This window comes from Schistocerca piceifrons, chromosome 2, assembly GCF_021461385.2.
Source record: "Schistocerca piceifrons isolate TAMUIC-IGC-003096 chromosome 2, iqSchPice1.1, whole genome shotgun sequence".
Lineage (NCBI taxonomy): Eukaryota > Metazoa > Arthropoda > Insecta > Orthoptera > Acrididae > Schistocerca > Schistocerca piceifrons.
The window spans coordinates 1,022,240,972-1,022,265,626 of record NC_060139.1 but is presented as its reverse complement, the minus strand read 5'-3'; the positions used below and the strand labels follow the sequence as shown (position 1 = coordinate 1,022,265,626).

Here is a 24,655-nt window from a genome sequence, read left to right as displayed (position 1 = left end):
AAATGATTAAATATTAGCTGTCTCTGCTCTTCTGTAATATCCTTGCAATTCCTGTTCCGATTTAAGGAAGAATGTTTACAAGTACATCGTGGTTTCATTTCCCTCCTACTTCTCCTCATTGTTGGTCTCTTTTTCCCAAACTCATCTTTTTGCATTCCTAAATAATCCTGTCCCCTCATACGTTTTTCTTTCTCCAAAGTTTGAAGTGATTGATTGCTTTTCCTTTTACGGCGCTGCTTAGTACTTTTTACTCCCACATCAACTTCGTCATCATCCTCTTTCCGTGTTGTTGTTACTGCTATGGTCATTTTTGTTTTTATCTGGATCATACACATCACTACTGCCGCTGGAGATATCATCCTTGCTGCTGAGTTCGAAAAGACTTTCAAACTCAGAAGTGGAATTCGCCTCTGTGTTGGCTTCTTTTTACATATTATCTATAGTGCAAACAATAATGTAATCAATATATCTAAATAATTTAATCACCTCAACTTTCAAACAAGGTTTACCTTCATTTTGCAAGTCTACTCATTCTTTTGTTGCAGGACAAGGAGGAACCTGACTAGAATCTTCTTCCGGTGATTTTATACGATATGACCCGTTGTCGGCTTGTTTCACTAGGTGAAGAGTGAGTTTACTCTTTTTACCCAAAGCTGAAAACAAAGTAGTTACTGTAGAATGTATAGGACTCTTTTAAGTTGTAAAATTAAAACCTCGTATGTACCGAGTGCAGTCTGCTTTACGCTCGATGAAAAACTTGTAAATCAACATTGTATTAAACGAGGTCGTTATTAATTCTGTATATTAAAATACAATACATAAATACCTGGAAATACTAACGCGTACCTTTATCAGTAAAGCAGTATTGGGCCTGTCAGTCAAAAAGGTTACTTCCACATCAAAAAAGTTTTAATCTCGGAGCATGTGTTCACCCTGCACACTAACAATGGCGATTACCGGAGATGCGAGGTTTACAGCACAAACTACATATCGCCAGAGATGTGAGTTTTTCCTTATTGCCGCTAGGTGGCGACACCGTGCAACTCAAAGAAGGAAGGTTCCAACAGGCTATGTGGCATAATTGTCTACATTTGGTAATGGAGTTACGTGGATTTCATTGTCAGATATAGCTACAAGGTATTCATTGCCTAGCGACGATTTATTTATTTGCTATTTTCTGTTGGTCTGTTATCCAGACACAACTACAGACCAAATGTTTCACACAAATTGGCTCGAATGTAACAATGTTTCAACATACATTGATCCTCCAGAACACTACGACCGACTACCCAGTAGCCCATATGTCCACCTTTTGCACGGATAACACAGCGGCACCGCATCGTGGCGTGGAACCAATGAAGCCTCAGTAGATCGCTGGAGGGTGATGGCACCACATCTGCACACACAAGTCACCTAATTCCCGTGAATTCCGGGAAGGGGAGCTCTGACGCCACGTCCAGTCACATCCCAGACGTATTCGACAGGGTTCATCAGACATGGCGAGTTGGGGGGGGGGGGACACAACATCAATTGGGACTCGCCTCTGCATTCCTCTAAACTTTCCACCACACTCCTGGTCTTGCGACGTGGCGCATTATCTTGTTGAAAAATGCCACTAACGTCGGGAAACATGATCGTCATGAAGGGGTGTACATGCTCTGCAACCAGATGTTTTTATTACATATTAACATCTTAATGCATGCATACAAAAATAAGCACTGAATGCAAACACAATTAACATTTTAACTGAAATGGTTCTACATTCACAAAGGAAATATTTTTGTACTGTATGCAATAAAAAAAATTGTTCAAATGGCTCTGAGCACTATAGGACTCAACTGTAGAGGTCATTAGACCCCTAGAACTCAGAACTAGTTAAACCTAACTAACCTAAGGACATCACAAACATCCATGCCCGAGGCAGGATTCGAACCTGCGACCGTAGCGGTCTTGCGGTTCCAGACTGCAGCGCCTTTAACCGCACGGCCACTTCGGCCGGCTGTATGCAGTAGTTGAATGTGCAAACTGCACGTTAAGTTTACTTTATATGAAACGTTTCTTTACATGTGAACACAAATATGCACTTAATGCAAATACAGTTAACAGTTTATAAGAATTAAGTACAGCATTCACCAAAATTAGATTTGCACTTTGTCCAATTTTTATGTTCAAACAGTACTTTAAGCAAAGAATTCCTTTCTTTGTAGTAACTGTTCCATTTCCATCACAGGATAAATTAATCACTTGAATACAGATGGCAACACATGGATCTTATGAAACAGTCTTTTACAATTTATAATTTTCCTGACGCCAGTGCACTAATCCTCAACTGGCTGATTAAATGTCAAATCTTGAAAAAATTATTGTTGAAAGTTATTTTAGTCCTGCATATAGATATAAGATGTTATTTGTAATTGTAGAGACAGGAGCTATAAAATTTCAACAAATACCCTGCTATTGTTCACAAAATAGCCTGCTTCTGGATAGTTGTGAAACACAAATTTTCTGTCTTCTTGTATTTTCTTTAACCTTTTCCGTAACTAAAAAGAATAGTGCCAAGTTAGTATGGCAACTGAGATCTGTCTTCAGGCAGATGAAGGTAATCTTCTGATGATTTAAAATGTCTTCTTGTAGAAACTAATATTGACTCCTTGCCAAATACAGTAAAAAACTAAGAAATAATAACTATATTAAGAAAGGATAGTTCTGTAAGTTTTCTTGGTTTTTCCATATTACTGATGATACGTTGTTTTGTGCTAAGTAGTGACGTAAATAAATTGGTTCATATGTAGACCACAATTTTCAGTATGTTACCATAGGTATCAACGTAATCCCTTTGTCCTCTTATCTGTCCATGTTCGTATTCCTGATATGCACAGTATTCTTCAAGTGTTGTTTGACGATGGTTGATAATATAAGCAGCGATGTGAATTAAAGTCCAAATGGCGGCATTTTGCTTCCTGCGGTGGTATCGCTTTTTTCTGGTCTGGTTAATTCCATGATGTCGACGTTGTGCGGAACCGTGCGGACGATTATCGCCAGTGTACTTCGCATGTGTGCCGTGATCAGTCCAGGTGTACCACAGGTGAACCTGTGACTTCTGTTGTCCACGTGACCGCATATCGTACAGGCGGATGTCGGGTTCAGATGAATGTTGTGGAGTTTCTCATTGGTTGGAACTTTGTCGTTGATGATTAGATACCGTGTAGACCGGACGCGTGATGTCATTAGAGAGCTATGGTATTTCGCTAGATGGTATTTCATTTCGCTTGCGAGTATTTTTGAATGACTTTGTTTTCTCTACCATCTGTCATGAAAACACTATAGATATTCGCATCGATATACAGTGGATGGGTGTTTTCTCGTCGTATGTAACTGAACTCGAAGTAGTAGAGTTTAATATGGTGAAAAGTTATTGGTCTCATAGCTTCATTAATTGGTGGCATTATATTGCATGACTTCCAGTTTAGCGTTAAGTTCTTAATTACAGTCGGCATGTCATTGGTGATAATTGTATGTGTACGGTTGATTAGTAACGCCCGACACTTGTGTCTGGCACTGATGAGACCAATACCTCCTCGTTAGGTTGGTATGGTCAACGTTCCAAAGCTTACTTTGAAAATGTAGCCTCTGAGGACATATCAGTAGAACGCCTTCTGTATGCTGTCTGCTAGATATTTTGAGACTGGTAGGATTTGGCCCAGATAGTACATTCTGCTAGCTATAGATATTCTGACTGTGAGTACTCTTTGCTGAAGATCTAGTTCCCTGTCAGAATGAGTGCATGTTGTGGGTCTGATCTTGTGCAGCATGTCTGTCCAGTTATTTGTCGCCATCACATCTGGTACTGCAGCCCAGTAGACTCCGAGAGATTTATGTTGTCCCCTCTCTGCACGCCAGTCGAGTTGGGTAGCATCAACAATGCCTCCTCCTACATGGAGCAACGTCGTCTGTCTCTTGTTTAGTTTTGTACCGGTGACCGTGTTGTAGTCGCTGACTCTGTTCTCTACTTCCGTCAGATTTGCTATGGATCGTACTGCTGAGCAGACGTCATTAGCATAAGCAATGCTAGCCACTTTATCCGATCCGATGTTGATTCCAAGTGTTCACTAGGTATGCGTACAAGTAAGGGTTGTAACCGCGATGATACCTGATATATCTCCTAATTACAGTTTTGTCGGACAGGTGGCCATTCATGCAATAGTCTGACGAAACTTCGGCCGAAAACCGATCTTCCTGAATACCTTAATCAGTCATTCATGGTTTTTGCGGTCATGTGCCTTTAAAAAGTTTAAAAATAGCATCGTGCGGGGATCTTTATTGACCACCAGACTACAGGTGACATCCCGTAGATCGCAGGCAGCTGATATTTCACTGCGTCCAAGTACCGCACCATATTGGTGTTTTACTAGTATTTATTTGTAACACCGGTTGCATTCGCTGTTTCACAGTCCGTGTTTTGATTTTAGAGTCTGAGTTACGTAAGGTGACAGGCCGCTTTTCATGTATCCTTTTCCTGTTTCCTTCTTTGGGTAAAGGCACAATGAACAGTTCTTTGAGTGCCACAGTCCATTAGCAGATGAATTAATGTTGGGGCCAAGGTATTCCAGGACTTGATAAAATTCCGCACAGAGACTGTCGTGTCCAGGAGATTATCGTTTCGTGGCGCTAAACACGAAAAGTTATACATCGTCTAAAATGAATGGGGCCTCAAGGGCGTGGTAATAAAGTTCTGGATTATCAGTTTAATTTCAAACGTGTTAGTATAATTAAACATTATGGTTAAAGGGGAGGGGGATAGTCTGCATCAAAAAATCGTAATAATTTTTAAGAGAAAGAAAAAAATTCTTTCGCACGCAGATCTACGTTCATCCGGAATTCAAGAGGCACATGCAATTGCTCTACTATATTATGCTGCAGTGTCGGACCACCAATTTTGTAGTTTTTAATTCTAGACTACACTTCTATACAACCTTACACAGCACTACGCTACAGCAGTATAGTGACTACTGTAGTTGTTATTATAACCTAGCTAGATTCTTCATTTCTCTTGATGGTTGTCCCCCAGCGCGCTGGAGCATAACTGGGGCCGTGCTGCTATGCAATCCAAGGTGTGGAGATTGGGAGATGGCTGTCGCGGTCTCATAAAACCCCTCTCGGTCCTGCCCCAGCCTGATCTCCCGACTGCTTCCGGAACGCAGTTGTAGGTGGATGTTCTGCCGTGCTGAGTCTCTTTCTCATGCCTCTTCTTGCTTGTCTCTGAGCCATGTAGGCTTGCAGTTCAAAAGCTAGTATTTTAATGTCAGCGGGCTCGGCTTACGCCACAGTTCCTCGTTCCTTATTATGTTATAAACAGTTATATTACCAAAGACATTACAGCATTACTCCTACACCTGTATCTACGACTACACCCGGAAAACCTCCTTATAGTATGTGACGGTGGATCCTTTGTGTGCCACTGTCACAATTCCGCTTTTCCTGTTCCAGTCGCGAATGGTAGAGTGGGAAGAACGGTTGTTGGTAAGCCTCTTGAATACCTCTTACATTACCTTAACAGTATTTCCAAGAGATATACATAGCAAACAATACCTCTGATATTACATTAACGGTCTTCCAAGGAGATATACATAGCAAATAATACATCGGTAGACACTTCTAGGTATGTACGCTCTCGGAACTTCAACAGCGAATCACACTGTGATACGCAACACCTCTCTTGTAGACTCTGTCCATTGAGTTGTAAGACCATCTTCATAATAATTTCGCACTTACTAATCGAACCTATTACGAAATGTGTTGCTCTTCTTTGGATCTTCTGCGTTTCGTCTATGAGTCACATCTGCTAAAGGTCCCAAACTGACGATCAAACTAAAGACTCCGTAAAACGTGGACTCTGAAAGCCACCTATTTTTGTGGTGGACTATACTTCAATTCCAACGAATTTCACTCCGGCGGATTGTACGACTAGTTTAATGAGGTCTTTCTAAGTTAAATGGTCGGGGACGCCTACACCCAGATATTTTATGGACGTGACTGCTTCCATTGAATGTTTGGCAATCGTGTTACCATACGATAAAAGCTCTTTTAAACTATATATGTGCAAAACATTATATTTTTTATGTTGATGGTTAACTGCCAATCCTTGCACCTGTTGTAGATTCTCTGTTCGTCTTTCTAGACCTCACTACAATTTTCTAGCATTGCGATCTCTCTATATAAAGCAGCATCACCCAACAGCCTCCAATATTCTCCTCAAGGTTGTTTCTGTGTAATGTTAACAATAACTGTGTTATTTGCTAGGGCTATGTCTGGAATTACTTTCCGCCTAAAGATTTCTCACAACTCGAATCACACGCAGCGTTCTATTTACGAGGAACTCTGCAGCTACAAAGACGATCTGGTATTCCATATCCTAGTATTTAGTGCACTAGGCGACGATTCAGAACTGTATCAAATGCATTCCGGAATTCATGAACACTGCATCAAGTATGATGCAGGAATTTACTGTCTGCTGGGTCTTTTCTCATCGTACTTGGTATAGGTGAAACACAGTTTATCGTCAGTCACACGGTTGGCGATGCGAAGACCTGTGGTACAGACATGTAGTTCCTGTGGTGGATGACAGCGGAGTCGACTCGAAGTGAATAACTAGCCCGAACCAAGGTCCAGAAAGTCGCAGTACGCAAGCGCAAACAGTCCAGAGAACGAACTGAATATAAGAAAGTGAACACAGGCAAGGTCAATCTACTGCAGACCTCGTGTATCAAATTCTTGCGGGAATAGCGAGACCTGTCGGACAAGAGCTGGGCCGCATTTTTTACGGACGAGCCGACGCGACATGCCTGCAGCGCTGGTAGCGCCCCTTGCAGGGGCAAGCTCCGCCAGTGGTATGAAGCCCAATTACATCTGACTGTCCCTCCATCTGAATACTCGGGCTGGGCGAAGAATCCGAATCACTGTCAGATATGAAAGGTCTTGTACTGTTTGGTTATAATTAAAGTGCAGCTACTCACAGACGTCCAGAATGGGCAGTAATTATCACATGGTAGCGAAACATGGCAGATATTCTAATGATACTCTCGAAAAAAGTAATTTCACATTTGGCAAACCATGTAAAAATCGGGTTCTGTGAAATGCAAGAAGACGTACCGAAATTTTTCCGTATGAGATGGATTAGGATCTGGACATGGGCAGAAAAGATCAAACAAGTGGGAAAGGTGTAATGTTGATTTTATTATTAACCCCCACTTACACATCTTGTTCAATATCAGCGCCGGAGACGTACGGCACCAGGTTTGCACCTGGCGGGCAAACTTGGAACAAATTTTTTTCGAGCTTAAATAGGTTCCGCATTAACACATTAGCATGTCTATCAAATTTCGCTGCCATACCATTAATATAGCCCACATTTGTCCTCTGCGAGAAATTGCACTTTAATTATAGTCAGCTGGTATACGAACAGAGCAAGCTGAGTTTCTCACGATCCTTGTTTGCAGAACCCATGTTAATTCCCGCAGCGTTGAACTGTTATTGGTGTTAACCAAGGGATGTTGATGCTAATGCAGAAGAGACTAGTCACCCGATCATTTACTACACACCCTATGTAATGAGCATGTGGGGTAAATGTATTGGCCCAGCAGGAACATGTTCGAGAGTACTTTAGGTAATGCGAGGAATATTACCCACTTGGGAGAAAGGGTACCGAATGAATTAATAATGTCATCAAAGCCTCCTGTCTGCTAAATATTTGCACAGCATTAGTATTCCTGCATACTTTATAAGCAATCTCTCTTCACGCCATTATCCTCGAAATTGTATCTCTATTTCAGAAAATTGCTGCTTCTTTAGCTGATGCCTCCAACTCTGGCCCCCTAAGTGCAACAAGGCAAAATATGCTCTTACCTATGAACTCAGCTGTGAGCCGTTCGACTGTATATTCCATTTTTAACTAGAGCGTATGTGATTGGATTCACTGTGCTGAGGTATACGAGGAAGGTTAACGAATGGTCATCTTGATCATATCTTAGCTTCCAGTAAACGAGTCCAGAGGGGCCTAATAATACCATGTTGCAGTCAGCATACTATTTGCAAACTGAGACAGTGTACCCCCCTGCTGACGTGATCAAAATTGCAAACAGCTCCATCTTCGCTGCATCACTAACATCAGGTGTCTCGCCCAATGTATTTGGGTATTGTTTATAACTGAAACTTCCGCTACAGTCGTACAAAATTTTTGTTATTGAACTCTTGTACAACCCTCTTTTGGGATCTCAGACTCATCTTCAGGAGCAACTAAAGTCACTACGAAGTGTACATGTCCAAGTTAAAAGGCAGCACATCTGCCATACACGATTCATCAGAAGGATTATGGAAATGTGATCGTGCTTAAACCACCTTTCAAATGCGCCTGACGTAAATATTTGCTAATTCTTCCGAACGATCATCACACAATAACATTGTTAACTGCAACACTGTATTCCCAGATGCATAATAACAAATACGATGCTCCAAGAAATAAACGCCTACTTTAGTAAAGTATTCTGTTTGTTGTGGCCTGGCGTCAACTTGATCAGACGCTGGTCTGTCTACAGCGTTTCGAATGAATGCCCTAGATCAATACGAAGTTTCTGGGTCAGGCATTTAAGATACGTTTTCTTTTTTTCTTCTTTTACCACCTATGTATATAGGAGCAGAGTGTTGGACATGTTACACTGAAATCACAAATATCATGAGGTACCTCGCTTTGCCCGGCGTAGTGCAGATGCTCGACGTGGCATCGGTTGGAAACTTCCCTCATGTTAGCACGTTGTAAGTGTCGCCACCGGCGCCAGCCTTATGTGAATGCTCTGAGAAGCTAATTATTTGCGTATCATAGCATCTTCTTCCTGTCGGTTATATTTCACGTCTGTAACACGTCATCTTCGTGGTGCAGCAATTTTAATGGTCAGTAGCGTATAATGTTACACGAACATCTGTATTTAATGAACTGTATAAGGAACAGTACCCTTGTCTTGCTGCACTGTTAACTATAATTGGCCTCAGTATGCCTAGTCGTGTGTTTATTTTGTTCTATGTACCTCTGCAATGTTCTGTATTCCATGCCTCGGAAGACTTCATCTTTTCATAATTATCCCCAAGCCACTTGTTGATACCGCCTGATGTATTAAACGGCGATGAAGCAACAAGTGACGAGACACTGCTAACTCTAACTTGGGGGCTGATCCAACAGGAGAAGAAGCTGGAGGACCTGGAGGAGAGCGACGCGGTCAACAGGCTGGCGTCGATCGTGATGGGCGGTCCCAGCTCGCCGGCGCCCAACTACTACCGGTCGGTGTCGTGGGGCCTGCAGGCTCTCTACGGCCACATCGCGGACCCGCTCCACGAGTACGGGGTGAGTGGCCGGCTGGCGCGCTGCCGCTGCCGCTGCCGGACTGCTCTCACACCCCCACTGAACGCCTCGCCTCTTCCTTCTGCCCGCAGATGGCGCCCAGCGCACTCGACCATCACCTCACCATGTACCGCGACCCGCTCTATTACCGGATCATCAAGCGCGTCTACGGCATCTTCGAGGTCTACAAGAATAACCTGCCACCGTACCGCATCCAGGAAGTAAGTTTCTATTTGTTCGATTCCCTGGTGGATCGCAGATTTTCTCCGCTCAGGGGCTGGGTATTGTACTTACGTTCGTATCGTCATAACTGATTTTACGCTACTGATATGGCTGTATGACACGACCCGAAAGCCACTAAATTAAAAAAAAAGTTCCTATCAACATTTACATCATCATTACGTTGCTAAAATTTCTTCCTCACACCTTCATGCCATTCTACTAAAACTTTCGATTAGTTTCAGCTTTAACAAAAAGTAACAAAAATGTTAACACATATCGTGGTTGCATCGCAACAAATGCAGTACCTATTCTGCTACACAATCTTAGTGGCTATAATGAAACACGCGACATCTTCACGATGATCAGACGTAAGTGCGCGGCATGTTTCATCGTGATCCGTTTATTCTTCACTCTCTTGCGTTAAAAACTCTCAGGTGACGACGATGAATGGCCCTTAGTAGCACAAAATATTCTTCCGTTAAAAGTGTGCTATTACCTGTGATAACACTCCAAATGTTTGATAGATAGTGGCAAAGAGGTAACCACTTAGATTAAATCAGAACAGATTATAAGTACTTTTTGTTCCACGCATCCACAGTGAGGAGATCCCCAAAGATGTAGAACATGTCAGAAAACGAGAATACACAATTCATATTAATAAACCAAAAAAATGCTAATGTATCGTCCATACATTCCAAGTAAAACGGCCCTGTGGATGTGAAATAAGTAAAATCAATTCTAAACATATTTACCTTTAAAAAGTAATAAAAACGTGTCATAAAATGTTTAAATATACAGTACACTGATGTACATATGATACTTCCTAGCCCTCTGTAGCCCTGAGCAGTCAAAGACAAATTCTGTTTACTACACTTATTTTAGCTCATCACATTACTATGCTGCAGATGTATGGAAGTCAAATTTTATGTGATACATTATCTGATACTGTTAATAATTTGTTACGGTTAATCAAGGCACCATTTCTAGATTTTTCGAAAACTATCTTTGATTTGCTATTCATTGCAGTGTTTTTTTACCGTCTCCGAACAGTAAAAACTCGGCGTCTGATAATGTTACTGATGAAACGTCATTAATATACAGAATAAAAACTGTGGGCCCTAAGATGGTGATTTTGTGGCATATCACATGTAATTAGTTCCCAGTTGGATGATGCCTTATAGCTTAACACAGGACTCTTTCCTACTGAAACCGTTTCCTTCCTGTCTGAGAGATATAATTTGAAAAATTTTGCTGCGTGTCCTGGTGAACCTTGATATTCATTCGCTTTGAAGTACGTTTTTATTTACACAATAAAAAGTCTTTGGAAGATGACAGAGGATACCAGATAATGTCTACTGCATTGTTCACTGAATTAAGTACGTTTTCGATATATGTGTAAATAAAACGAAACTCCACCCGAACAGACCATCAAGGCCCGTCCTGCCGCTGTGTCATCCTGAGCCCACAGGCGTCGCTGGACGCGGATGTAATGGAGCATGTGGTGATCACACAGCTCTCCTGGCCGTATATCAGTTTACGAGACCGGAGCCGCTACTTCCTCAATCAAGAAGCTCCTGAGTTTGCATCGTAAGGGCAGAGTTCACCCCGCTTGCTAACAGCGCTCGGGAGACCGGATGGCCTCCCATTCAAGTACTAGCCCAGCCCGAAAGCGCTTAACTTCGGTGATGTGACGGGAACCGGTGTAACCACTGCGGCAAGGCCGTTGGCAGTATGTGTAAATAGCTTTCCCAAATTTGGAATCCTCTAGAAATCCGAACTGTGGCTATGGTAATATATCACTCTTCCTAATATAGGTAACAAACACGGGGATAATTTGTAATGTTATTGCAGTGATTAGAAAGGCGAGTCAAATTTACAACGAACTTGGAAGTATCTGAGCAGTTATTAGCGTCCTCTTCCACTCCCTGTGGACTGAATATAAGCACTGATTCAGATGGGAAGGGTATCCAAAAGGCTTTGCATCATATTAAATAAAAGTTTTTAAAAGTTAAACTTTTAATGCCTAGACCACGATTTTTCTATCATAGTTAAAGTTCGATAACTAGTTTCGGTTGCTATCTGCAGACATCTTCAGATCGTTCAAAATTTGAAGAGGTGGTGAATCTGCTCTGGAAAGCATCGTTAGCTGAACTCATGCAACAACATGCATTCGTAAGTACCAAAACAATGACAGTAAACAATTTAAAACTTCACCGTGTGCAAGCCAGGTTGTAGACGGTAATCCGCAAGTTGACCGTAACATGGAAAATTGTCCAGTTGCAGGAGTTGAAGTTGGATCGATAGGTCATTACGTGCAATAGTATAATGGGTATTATCGTGAGATACAAGCTGACCCACAGCTGTTGTAACTGATGCTTGTCGTCTCGGTACAGTTGACTTCCGGGCTGGTCTCACTGTGTTCTATAGGGGAAAGATATGTTGGCCACGGGAGTACCTCACCACCACTCAGGCAATTCATAGGGACAAATGGCAAATGTTCGCGAGTATTGTCCTGTTGATAAGTGACACCACTATACTGTCTTCCGAACATGTCTTCTGGGTGCTTCACTTTCTTTGTCAGACAATATATTTGTAGTCATGTGGTTAAGAAGGCGATTGTATACAATATTTTCTAAAATTTTCTAGAATGTTGGCTAAAGTGAAATAGGCCGGAAATTTGATGCTACTGCTACATCTCCTTTTCTGTACAAAGGCTTAAGGGTTGCATATATCAGCCATTAGGGAAACGTTCCACTGATAAATGACTGGTTCCACATATAACTTAATATCGATGTCAGGCAATGAAAACCCCGTAACCCCATTTTGTTAAATTTTGCGGGTGAAACTAAAGCAGTTTCTTAAAAAGTAATATGAAGTGATACAGAAAGTTGCTAAATTTGTAACTGTGTAGTAGAAGCCTAGTTATTGACAGTTAAGAGAAATCCATGGACTTACAAGTTTCTCTCTGTTTATTGAGTTACTGGTTGCTGAAATTAGGAGTTTTCACAGACAGATAGAGTTACGACGTTTTGTTTGCCTACCATCGATATGTTCCAAAACTCACACTCAGAATAACATTCATCAAGTAACTCTGTTAATATTTTATCGTCACCACTACGTGTTTTTGATTTTAAAGATTTTCTGGTGTAATTTTCTTGCACTGGTTTACTGAGGCCCATATTCATTTTCGTAAAGCTACTTGTAGTGGCGGGACTGAGATATTCCATAGTGCATCTACTGAAACAATCAATGCGTCATTTCAGTGAAAAGTTTACGACATTTTTCACATATGTTACTTGGTATTACTTACTCTTAATTCCAGCTGTTAGATAAATAAAACATTGGACAGATGAGGCTATATTTTTCGAAACTCATAGTAGATACATTAACCATGAGTTTATTTCTTCTACTTTGTCATTCTCCTCTTGTACCGACCACATATTTTTACAGAACTTAATCCAGTCTTTTCTGTTTAGAAAGTTTAAATTTGCCTTTTCTTCTTTGTTTAAATGTTTCATTATTTGGAAATCACAGCTGTGCGCATGTATTTCTTTATTAACTGTATATATTTCACGGTTGTCCATACGTGCAGCTCTTGCTAACTTTTTTGTTTCTTGTCTTTGTGTTTTATAATCTTCCAATATCTGAGGAGTTTTCTCGTAAACTCCAGTAAATATTGCTCTTTTTTCTGTTGAACAGCGTAATTTAATTCCTCATTCCTAGTACTATGTTCACTTTTTACTTTGTATTTATTTTTTTTCCGCGGAGTTTCGAAAGCTACCCTTTTGAATCTGTTGAGTCAGTTTCTGTGTGGGATTTTAGTACATTGCACAGTGTCAGAGTCATCCATCATTTTAATTAATCACCTCGCCATTCCAATTTGTCCTCATTTAATGGTTTTGTACTGGCGTTTTATAGTTGATTGTATCTACAGTTATTCTGCTACATTTTATCTGTATTTCATGGATTGAATTTTATGACCCTCCATATGTCAATAGGGTGTTTTAAATTCTTGTTTATTGTGCAGTGTTTGCTGATGAAAAAGCTTGATTTTAGAATATACTGCTCTTTCAATACAGTCTCACCATCCTCGTCTCTATTTATTTCATGCAAGTTCCCTGATAACCTCCCATTTAGCACCCTGAAAAATTGAAACACACACACACTCTCTGTCTCTCTCTCTCTCTCTCTCTCTCTCTCTCTCTCTCTCTCTCTCACACACACACACACACACACACACACACACACAAACACACACACATGGTTGGGAGAGGGGGGGGGGGAGGGTGTAATAACTACCTCTCTTTTCAAAATGAGACGGAACTTCCCAAGTGTCAAACAACTTCATTCAATAATTTTTGTGATGTTACATTTGTCTTTGGCTGTATGTGTTCAACCTGTGTTGCATGAATAGTTAGATATTTAGTGATTATGAGTTCACTAATAGATTTCAGAAACTCAGGGATAAGGAGTGAATATCTCTTATCAGCATCTTGCACTGTCTCCTTGATTTAAATTCACCTAATTCTTGTGAGTGACTACAAGGCTTCTCCCAGTATTGTTTCCATCATCTTGCCTTATAGTCTTCCGTTACTAAGTTACCTTTATCAGCTAAGTATTCCTTGTTTTGTACACCCCAAAGTGATTGAACGTACGAATTGGTGGGTGGCCGATGGCTTACACACCACCTTACGGTAATTCAGTCTACACTGTCGCTAAATATCTTAAAGGGAGTTCTAAGATTTTTCTTCCGAAAGTGCACAGACGGTTTCTGTCCACGCAGTTCCCCTATCCTAGGACGCCTCCATCCGTAGTGACATTGTTGCCTACGGTACGTTAAACACTAATCATCGTTTTCCTAAAGTTGTCGTTTATTTTGTCTGTGTGCATCATGTACATTAGCCTGTCTCATAAGATGTATCTTCTTGGACTTCTCTACATTTTCAGAGACTTTCATTTCTGATTAATTTTCGGTGTCGTTTTCCACACCCAACGTATTTCCTTTTTTGTTCTACTTTTTGTTAATGAAATTATATGTGTTATTCATAGCTATCTCTTTCCCGCATTCAAATTCTAATATTTTTCTGCCTCATTTATTCATTCAGTTGCTTTTCTACACTACAAAGACTGTATTTCTCCAGACTGTCTTAGCGTTAGAAACAATTTGGGTTCTGAACCTACTTCTTGTTGTGGTCATGTATAATAGCTTCTCCTATGTGAGACTATGTTGTCGTCGGAATATTTGTATCCAGCATAAAAAGCCATCATGACCCATTTAGCAGAGAACTGTATGTACTACGGATACATAACATTGTAGTCTAACAAATGCCCTTGATGTCGCGGTACTGAAGACATAAACTTGTCCTATCCACGCCTATAGTTAGCATCAGAGGTGTTGTTCCTGCCTTCTAGATTTCTGCAAACTGTGACCACAGGAGGAACCGCTGCTTCCTCCAGGGAAAAGGGGCTCTATGAACCAACTTAACAAAGAAAGCTAATGACTCCATCCTTTGAGCTGTACTAGTCAGCTCCCATTCGCAACGCAGGCCGTTATAGAGCAAGTGCCCCTTACATGATACAATGAACAGGGTCAGCTGGTCCAAGGTTTTCTAACTACGATTACTTTCCCACATTCCTCAGATATCCTAGCATGTGACAGGAAGAACCTGCCCTCTCAAGACAGACATCAATGTAATGGTCCTGAAGACCTGATCCTAGTCACGTAAGTTCAGTGTTTCCTTTCATTCAGTATTACCATTACGTGTCGCAGAGATACAGAAAACACCACTAGCGTGAAGCGCACATTTTATCCTCACATTTTACTTCATTTATTTCCCACTAGTTACCACTATACAGATATTCCCCGTGCATGCACGAAAGTAATTTTGTATGACTTGATATCCTGCATGCGAAACTAACGGTCACCACTATCCAAACTGAAAAAAATCTATGGCTCAAAAATAACTACTTTGGGGCCGATAGCTAACCGATGCAAAACGATTAAGAAACTTTATTTGCATAGATTTTAACTGCTCAACCGTCGGTGGTGCAAAACATACTCCTCTAATGCGTCACAAAATGAAACAGGTTCATCTCCCTCTCCTTTACTCCTTTTGTAACGACACCTGATGGAAACTACAGTTTTAAAAATAAAATGATTCGCAAAAACATCTAAATCCCACACTGGCTTCTTTCGCAGAATTTATGATTTTCGACTATGCTACGGCACCTCCACATGAAATCTTCACTCCACCATCTCCCAGCGCCAACCTAGCTTTCCCAACCCCAAGCAACAACTCTCGTACAACCCTTACCCTTCAATCCTGTGTCTTGCGCCGCTGCCACAGCTATACAGCCTGTAATTGGCTGTCGCTTTTTCTGCCTTCATTCTCGCTAGTGACGCATCTTAGTACAATATAAAATTCACAATTTGCGTGCCTATTAACAATTTACAGAAATCATGTCTTATACGAAGCATGCTAAGAAGCTCGTTAATCTTGTGTTATGCACCATATAAACATATAAACTCACCTCCACTCGATGTTTAACTTGTAATACCGCTGTATTAGGGTTTTTTCTTCTAGTAAATCAAATCACAAGGAATTACTACCAAGGAGAAATATATGATACAACAGATCATTTATTCCACCTGTACCATGTCCTTGACTTGCAATTATAGTTCGATATTTACGCAGAAATTCTGCACAGGTCTTACTTTTATAGAATGGGTATAATGAGATTTCAGTTTTTGCAAATCGTCTTTTTTTCAAATGTTATTCTATGTACCTGTGCGGAAGTTCTATCTGATTCTGGTAGCACGGAATATTAAGTTTAGCTGTTCCTGTAACTCCTCAATATATGTTTGTGTGTGTTTTCCACGTCTATTTCCTCTCCCTCCCTTCCCCCTCACCTCCACCCCCACCTCGCAGCATACCAGAATTGATTGCTACGTACTTGTGTCCCATCGCAGTGCAATAGGCCGCTCTCAGCTCTCCGCAGCTAGGCATTCCTGTTTCCATTCATAAAAGCAACTTTTCCAAAGCGTATACTGCGTGAAAACATCCTTACCCAGCACGCTAACGACTTATAGGCGGGCTGGCCGCTCACAGCTATGTGAGACGGAGATACAATCTGTGCCCAATCCCTCGCTAGAATTTCATAGCATCCTCGAAGCCGACGCAGCTGTTCATTGTGGTAAATCCTCTCATAGGTCAAAGTTTCCGATAGAATGTTACAACATTGTTCAGCGCTCACAATCAAATTTGGGGAAGCTGCCACTTATTTAGGCACTTGCGGGCCTCAACGATACAAATAACCGTAACGTGGGTGAAACCATAACGGAGGATTATCTGTTGATATGCCAGAAAAAGGTGTGGTTCCTAAAGAGAGGCAGTAGCCTTTTCAGTAGTTGCAGAGGCAACACAGCTGAAGTGGCCTTATCAGGAAAAAACAAAAGTGGCATACCACAGTTCGGAGAGTGGGTTCGGGTAAGTAGGTAAGAAAATTTAAAAAGGGAAATGAATAGGTTAAAATTAGATGTAATGAGAATTTATGAATTTCGGCAGCAGGATGAACAGGTCTTCTGGTCCGGTTACTAGTGAGTTATAAACACAAAACCGATTAGGAGTAACGCACGAGTAGACTTAAAAATGAGTAAGAAAATAGGAATGCAGGGAAGCTGCTATGCACAGCATATTGAAACCATGATGAAGAAGAAATTGTAGGGGTTCATAATGAGATTAAAGAAAATTATGGAGATAAATGAGATAAAAATTGAACTGTGATGGGTGACTGCAATTCGACTGCAGGAAAACGAAGAGAAGATAAACAGTAAGAGAACATGGACTTGAGGAAAGGAACGGAAGAGGAAGCTACCTGGTAGTTTTGCACAAAGTGTAATGTAATCCATTTGGTTTAAGCATGAAAGAAAATTGAGCACGTGGAAGAGCCCTTGGGACAATGGAGGTTTCACATTAATTGTATAATGGTAAGACCGATTTAGAAACCAGATTTATGAACTGTAATACGTTTCCAAGGACAGATGAAGATTCTGACCGTAATTTATTAGTTATGAACTGCAGGCTGGAGAAACTGTAGAAGGGTAGGAAATTATGGATATGGGACCTGGACGAACAGGAGGAACCAGAGGTTGTTGAGAGATTCAGAGGGAGAATTGGGAAAAGTTAGACTGGATCGGGGGAAAGAAATACAATAGAAGACGAATTGGTAGCTTAGGGAGATGAAACAATGAAGGAATCACAGGATGACATAGATAAAATGACAAGGTCTATCAGATATCCTTCAATAGCTCAGGTGTTATTACACCTGTCCTGTAAAATGGAACAGGTGTAACATAGCTTACAGGTGGCACAAGTTAACTGCTCGTCACGTACACCCCTCGTTGCTGCAGTATCTCGGAAAAGTATCTGAATTATGAGAACTTCGATGCACTGCGCACAGGAAATCCAGCCGTCAGATCATCAGATCACGTGAGAACACAGATAAAACGATTGCTTGTCCGGAGTACACACTAGATGTGTCAGAAACATCAATAATCTCCTTTTATTAGACGCAATTACTCAATTAACAGTATAAACACAGCCACATGACATTGTATACCATAACAGCTACGTGATTGCATTTTATGTAGCAAAAATCGCTACATTATAAAAACGTCTTTAAAAAATATCAAACAGGTTTAAGAACTCCAGTGTAGTTAATGGTTACACTCCCTCTATCGGTGGAATTAAGTGAACAATTTAAAAAATTAAAGCGTGAAGGTAAAAACGAATGGTATCCAAACTTCTGACAGGCTATAACTCTCTGCTACCTTCTTTGTACTACTGCACACATGTTACGTTTTATGTCAACGTCTAAATACAATTCCCTCTCAGGTGGCGATGCCACAGCCAAGTGAGCGGTTAGTCAGTTTTCCGCTTTTGTGACATGTACCACATTCTCAGTACTGATGGTACGTATGTCTCAATGGATATTTTATTTTCCCAATTAATATAAAACCTATAACAAACTAATTTCCCACAGCTTTGTAATTTAAACTGTTCGCTGCTAGAAATGTGGAAGATAATACAATTTTGCAACTCCTATTTCAGACTAAATTACTTCACAGCACATTTAACTTTAAATGTACATCCACCATTAATCCAACGCAGTCACCGCAATTACTGCCCTATCATGCAATCACACATTCGTGTATAGCGTTTATTAGTGATTACGTGTAATGCAGTAGTTATCTGTTCCACCGGAGCTGTGATCGGAAATCAGTTTGTCCTAATGTCTCACCACACGTGTTTGCTCTGCCACATCTATGTGTCACATTGAATATTGACTTTTACGAGGAGAGGAAGTCACTGTCACAGCTCCCTGTGGGATTTATGAATTACAAACTATGTTTTAGATGATATTTTTAGTAACACTTTTCGATGGTTAGTGGTTTTCATCGGACCACTAGCAGCGAAAACAATTAACAGGAAATAAAGTGTGTGCTAACAATGCGGTTAATAAATTAGACTCATATACAAATATCCAGAGAAAGCAGAAGGGAACAAGCCAGTTCAAAGGAAACGGGTTTTAGAGTAGTAATGAAATGACGAGTTCGGGACAAATATGAGCAATGAACTGCCGGCTCTGCTTCTCCCAATCACAGCCCAGTATTTTGGAGTCATATAAAATGAAACAAACAGTCATTATGCACCCCAGAGTGGGACAACTTGTTCTCTTGAACCACGTTGCAACTAAATATGAGTATAGTTACGTCAGAGATGGGCGAGGGGCATAATGTCGTTCTAGTCGAGTGGCATGGCACTTGTGTAACATCTGCATTTGGTTATCTGCAATGCATCTACTTTCCTTGACTGTTCTGAGGCAAGTCCTTGCTCGTGACTCTCCGAAAGCTGCCTACGACAGGTGGAGACAAGGAGAGCGACGGCGGGATCTTTTGTCAACAAGATCCAAACAGCTTCAGCGGCATCCACAGAATCCACAAAATATCGTCAGCAGGGCACGCACGTGCGCAAACACACACACACACACACACACTCACACACAAACACATGCAAACACACGCACAATTTGTCACTATGTCTTGTTATCTGTACATCTCTTGGCATCAACTGAATTTCGATATTTAACCACATTTGGTGCAAGGTACAATGGACTCTCAAATTAAATATCCCCATGTTATTTCCACGTCTTATACTCTCTGTATTACTTATCGAAATGTACAAAGATTTGACACTACTCGTGTAACTTACAGGCCTAAAATTCGGCCGGAGACTAAATTTAACTGTCACGACCTTTTTCCATGTCCAAAAGGTCTGTATTACGGTAGTGTAACAGTAGAAACACTTGTGGCTGAAATAATAAGCTAAGCAGGCAAATAGTGATACTTGACAGTTTTTCTTAGGCCTACTTGAATTTATGTCCAATCAACGTGATACAAAAAACGTTTCGAGAAAGACTGGGACTCTTATCACTCACACTATGATGCGAAAGCTGTGTGTAAAGTTTAAAGTCTTCTTTCCTGTTCATAATCAGCTGCTGAACAACACTAATAGCTAACGTGAAGAAAGAATCCATAGAATGTTTAATAGCAGATGTCACTTTTTCTGACTCATTTGTACCAGAAACCATACTAAAAATACGCATCTTGGAGAGGTCTTTAATGTAGTGTGTCGTCCAAGCTGCATCATTTTCTAATACGCATAAGTAGCTACAGAAAGCACAAATACAATATATCAACTCTGAAAACCCGTAGATCCACATGGTGCCAGCTCATATTGATTGAAATGAGTAGCTCTGAGAAGTTGTAATGTATTCGAACACAGTTTCACACATGAAGTTCAATCTCTGATCACAGACGAAAATTATATCTTTGCATCTAATTTAGAATTGCATTTGAAAGAAGTAAACAAAATTCTGTATTATTTATCAAAATGCATAAAGATATCTTCTATGGCGTTACAAAACAAAAGTAATCTCATATGAGCATGGGTGGCGATGACTGACTTATACCAACCTGCCCTGGTAACTACATGACTCTGATGAAAAGAAAATACTGAACGATAGTTTTAACATTTGAATTTAATGTGCATTCGTAGAAGCAAAAAGCGAGAGTTCCTATGCAGTCAGCTACCCACTTGCAGCTAGTTCCTCAAAGTCAGACAAGCATTGTACCGACCCCATTCTAGGGTATTTCCTTTATACTACTGTACAAAATATTTTTATCTTCTGCTGATGATGCTAACTTACTCCGCCATACAGTGGAAGTTGATGTTTAAGAAGCTTGGACAGCCCCCTACAGTATCAAACTACACCATCCATTCCGAAATTATGAATCACAGTTTAGAGTCTGGTTATAGCATGTTCTTTAGCTACGAAACAAAAAAAATTTCTCAAAGACACTACTCAGAGACACTTTATAAAATCTATAAGATGGTTACCGATATTAGCGTGCGCTCCTCGACTTGTAACTTTATATATAAATTTGTTAAATCTGTATATCTTTATTCTGCAGCTGGAGCTCTTTCACATTAACCTATTCCAACTGTGTTACCATTGTTTAACTCATAATGTCGCTACATTGGTAGCCTTCTTGCATATAGAACTCGAGGTTTGATGTTAGGTAATCACGCCCTGTCACTTTTCTTAAATCCCAGCGAAATAATTATTCTAGACCCAAATGGCAATAGAAATTTATACAAAATTATCGCAGTATTCCAGGCAGCTCATCCTGGAGCATTACCATGTACTTAACTGTTTAACATACCGCACGTTTCCTTCTTTAACATTATAAGCTGTCCATTCTATAATTGTGTTTGGCAGTCCACCAGCACCCAAGTGTGTCGACGACATCGTACATGTGCAGCCTGCACGTTATTAAGACGCTAAATAAGACATGTGCAAGTCTGAAAACATCAGTAAGTCCTGACATGTCTGAGACTTTGCTGATTAAGCATATGTACAAACCTAAGCACAGTTCCACTGGCATAACACACACATATGTAACAAGGCTGATGGGGCGCAACTTGGTTGTGTATCATTTCAGGGAGACTGTCCGAAATTGTGTATTAATGCTTAATCAGCGAGATCTATGACAAGCTTAGATACCGTGATGCGTTCAAATTTACACATGTCTTATGATCCATGTTACAGAGATGCCGGCGGCAAATGTGTGAGGTACTGGGCAGAGGGGACACCGTTGTCACAATAGAGTGCCAAGCACAGTTGGGGGAGGAATGGCCTGTAATCTTCAAAAAAGATATGCTTCGTGCATTTAACAGTTATCTACTTGGTGAATTCTCCAGGATCAAATGCCTGGGACGTGGCAGCAGCTATGTGTAGAAAACTATTACCTTATGGACCTGGACCTAACGCAGAATTTTGCTAGGATTTTCATCAAACTGAAGATGTGAAACCTAACATCAAATAATAATTTATGCATGCAAATTGTCTACCAATGAAATATGAATATGATTGTGAACAACGATAAGATAGTGTGAATAGACAGTTCAATGTGGAAGAACTTCATTTGCAGAATAAATATGCGTAAGGAGTTCGTACGTCACACACGAGCCCAGGAGTGAATAATACTGTGGATAACAACCTTATCGTCTTCGTAAAGAGTTCCTGATGGGAGTTTAAGAGAAACATTTATTTCTTCCTTAGCTAAACGATATGCTATTACCAGACTAGAAGCTATGATCCATAACGACAGAATAGATGGTACATTTGACTCTGTGGAAGATTATCTAAGTGTATTAAACACCAGCATCTACTGTGCAACAGCATAAGTAAATATTATCAGCAGAAGATGACAAACGTTTTATACTGCAACATCATACCGCAGGACAGGGTCCCTGCACCCCAATAGGTATGGGATGGGGAGGCTGGGTAAGCTTATAGGTGACAGTATAGTGGGTGGTGGTGGTGGTGGTAGAGTCACTCATCGAAAAATTCCTGTAGTAGTTGGTGTTAGAGCTGCATCTTTTTTAGATTGAAGTTAGCTGAGAGGTATACCTGATTAAAAGAAGTCCCTCTAACTAACGGCTCACCTTTTGAGGATGTAATGTTTCCAAGTTGAGAAGGAATTGGCATATTTCATCAAAATAAAAGAGGTATTAGAGATAAAGTCAGTGAACTGCTTATAGATGTTGATTCTGAAATTATTGATATATCAGAGCACTACTTAAATAATTTGATAATTCAGAGACTTCCTTTACCAAGATACAGATTAGTTGGCTGTTTCTCAAGGAGTTCCTTGCGGGTTGGGGAGTGGCTATGTACGTAAAAAACACTATTCCATTGAGTCCATAGACATATCATGAGACTGCACTGAACAGATATTTGAATGGTGTGCAGGGGCAGTTGAATTTAATGAAACTAAACTTCTAATTGTTGTTGTTTATAGGTCACCTAACTCCAACATCAGAGCATTTCTGCTCAAGCTAGAGGGGATTACTGATTCACTTTGTAGGATGTAACAGAAACTATTTACATGTGGTGACTTCAGTATAAATTTTGTATATTATGCTGCAAGAAAAAGGATGGTGGTAGATCTCCTAAATTCATATGATCTGATGCAGACTGTGGTTCTTCCAACCAGGGTGCAAGGGGATAGTAGGACAGCCATAGACCATACTTTTATTCATTCTTCATTACTAGATGGGCATTCTATTAGTGAAAGCGTGAATCGCCTGTTAGATCATGATGCTCAAATTTTAACACTAAAAGGCTTCTGTACTCAAACCAATGTCATATTTAACTAAAAACTATGTGGGAAAGTTACCCCAACAGCAATAGAGTTTTTTAAACCTTGTCGAGGAACAAGAGTGGCAGGATGTTTATAGTGCTGATAACATAGACGATAAATACAATGCTTTCCTTGACGCATTTTTCATGCTCATTGAGAGTTGCTTTTCATTAGAACGTTGTAAACGGGGTACTAGCAGTAATAGACAGCCTGGGTGGCTGACTAGTGGGAAAGGATATCTTGTAGAACAAAGTGGGAATTATATCAAAATGATAGAAGTAGTCACAATGAAGTTACAGTAGCCCATTACAAACAGTATTGTAAGGTACTTAAAAATGTTATTAGGAAGGCAAAGAGTGTGTGGTATGCAAATAGAATAGCTAATTTACAGGATAAAATTAAAACCATATGGTCAGTTGTGAAGGATGTGTCTGGTCAGCAGCACAAGCCTGACGATATAAAGTCAGTTCGCAACAAAAATATTTCTGTTACTGGTAAATGAGATATATGTACAGTATTTAACAATCATTTTCTGAGTATTGCTGGTGAATTAAATAAAAATTTAGTTTCTAAAGGAACTCATATAACTTTTTTGGCAAATGCCTTTCCGAGATTGATGTCTGAAATACTCCTCTGTGATACAGACAAGAGGAAGATTGAGTCAATAATTAAATCACTGAAGACTAAGGACTCTCATGGTTATTATGGAGTGTCTAGCAGAATATTCATGTACTCTGCTGCACATCTTAGCCCTGTATTTATCCATATTTGTATTTTTTTTCCTTTAGGAATGGTCAGTTTCCTGAGCGATTAAAGTTCTCAGTAGCAAAGCTGCTTTATAAAAAGGGAGAAAGGGATAATGTAGATAATTTTAGACTTATTTCTATGCCATCAGAGTTTGCAAATGTTATTGAAAAGGCTGTGTATGTAAGGATAATTGATCATTTTATATCACACGATTTGCTCACAAATGTAGAGTTCGGCTTTAGAAGTCGCTTAACAACTGAAAATCCTATATTCTTTTTTCTCTGTCAGGTAATGGATGGGCTAATCAAAAGGTTTCGAACGCTTGGTATATTTTTTGATTTAACTAAGGCATTTGATTGTGTTGATCACAAAATAGTGCTCCAGAAGTTGGATCATTATGGAATATAGGGAGTAGCTGACAATTGGTTAACCTCTTACTTTAGCAAGAGGCAGCAAAAGGTTATTATTCATAATGTTGATAACGGCTGTGATGTGGGGTCTGAATGGGCAACTGTCAAGTGGTGGGTCCG

The 24,655-nt window shown here is 40.3% G+C and overlaps 1 protein-coding gene across 1 annotated transcript in view; it reads left to right on the top strand.

Annotated features, from left to right (window-relative positions):
* The window catches only part of LOC124776659 (allergen Cr-PI-like), a 120,834-nt gene that overhangs the window by 58,013 nt on the left and 38,166 nt on the right, over positions 1 to 24,655 (top strand). Inside the window, exons 7-8 of the mRNA XM_047251750.1 lie at positions 9,230 to 9,391; positions 9,481 to 9,609. Of these exons, the coding sequence (XP_047107706.1) occupies positions 9,230 to 9,391; positions 9,481 to 9,609 (291 nt within the window). The remainder of the gene's footprint in view (positions 1 to 9,229; positions 9,392 to 9,480; positions 9,610 to 24,655) is intronic.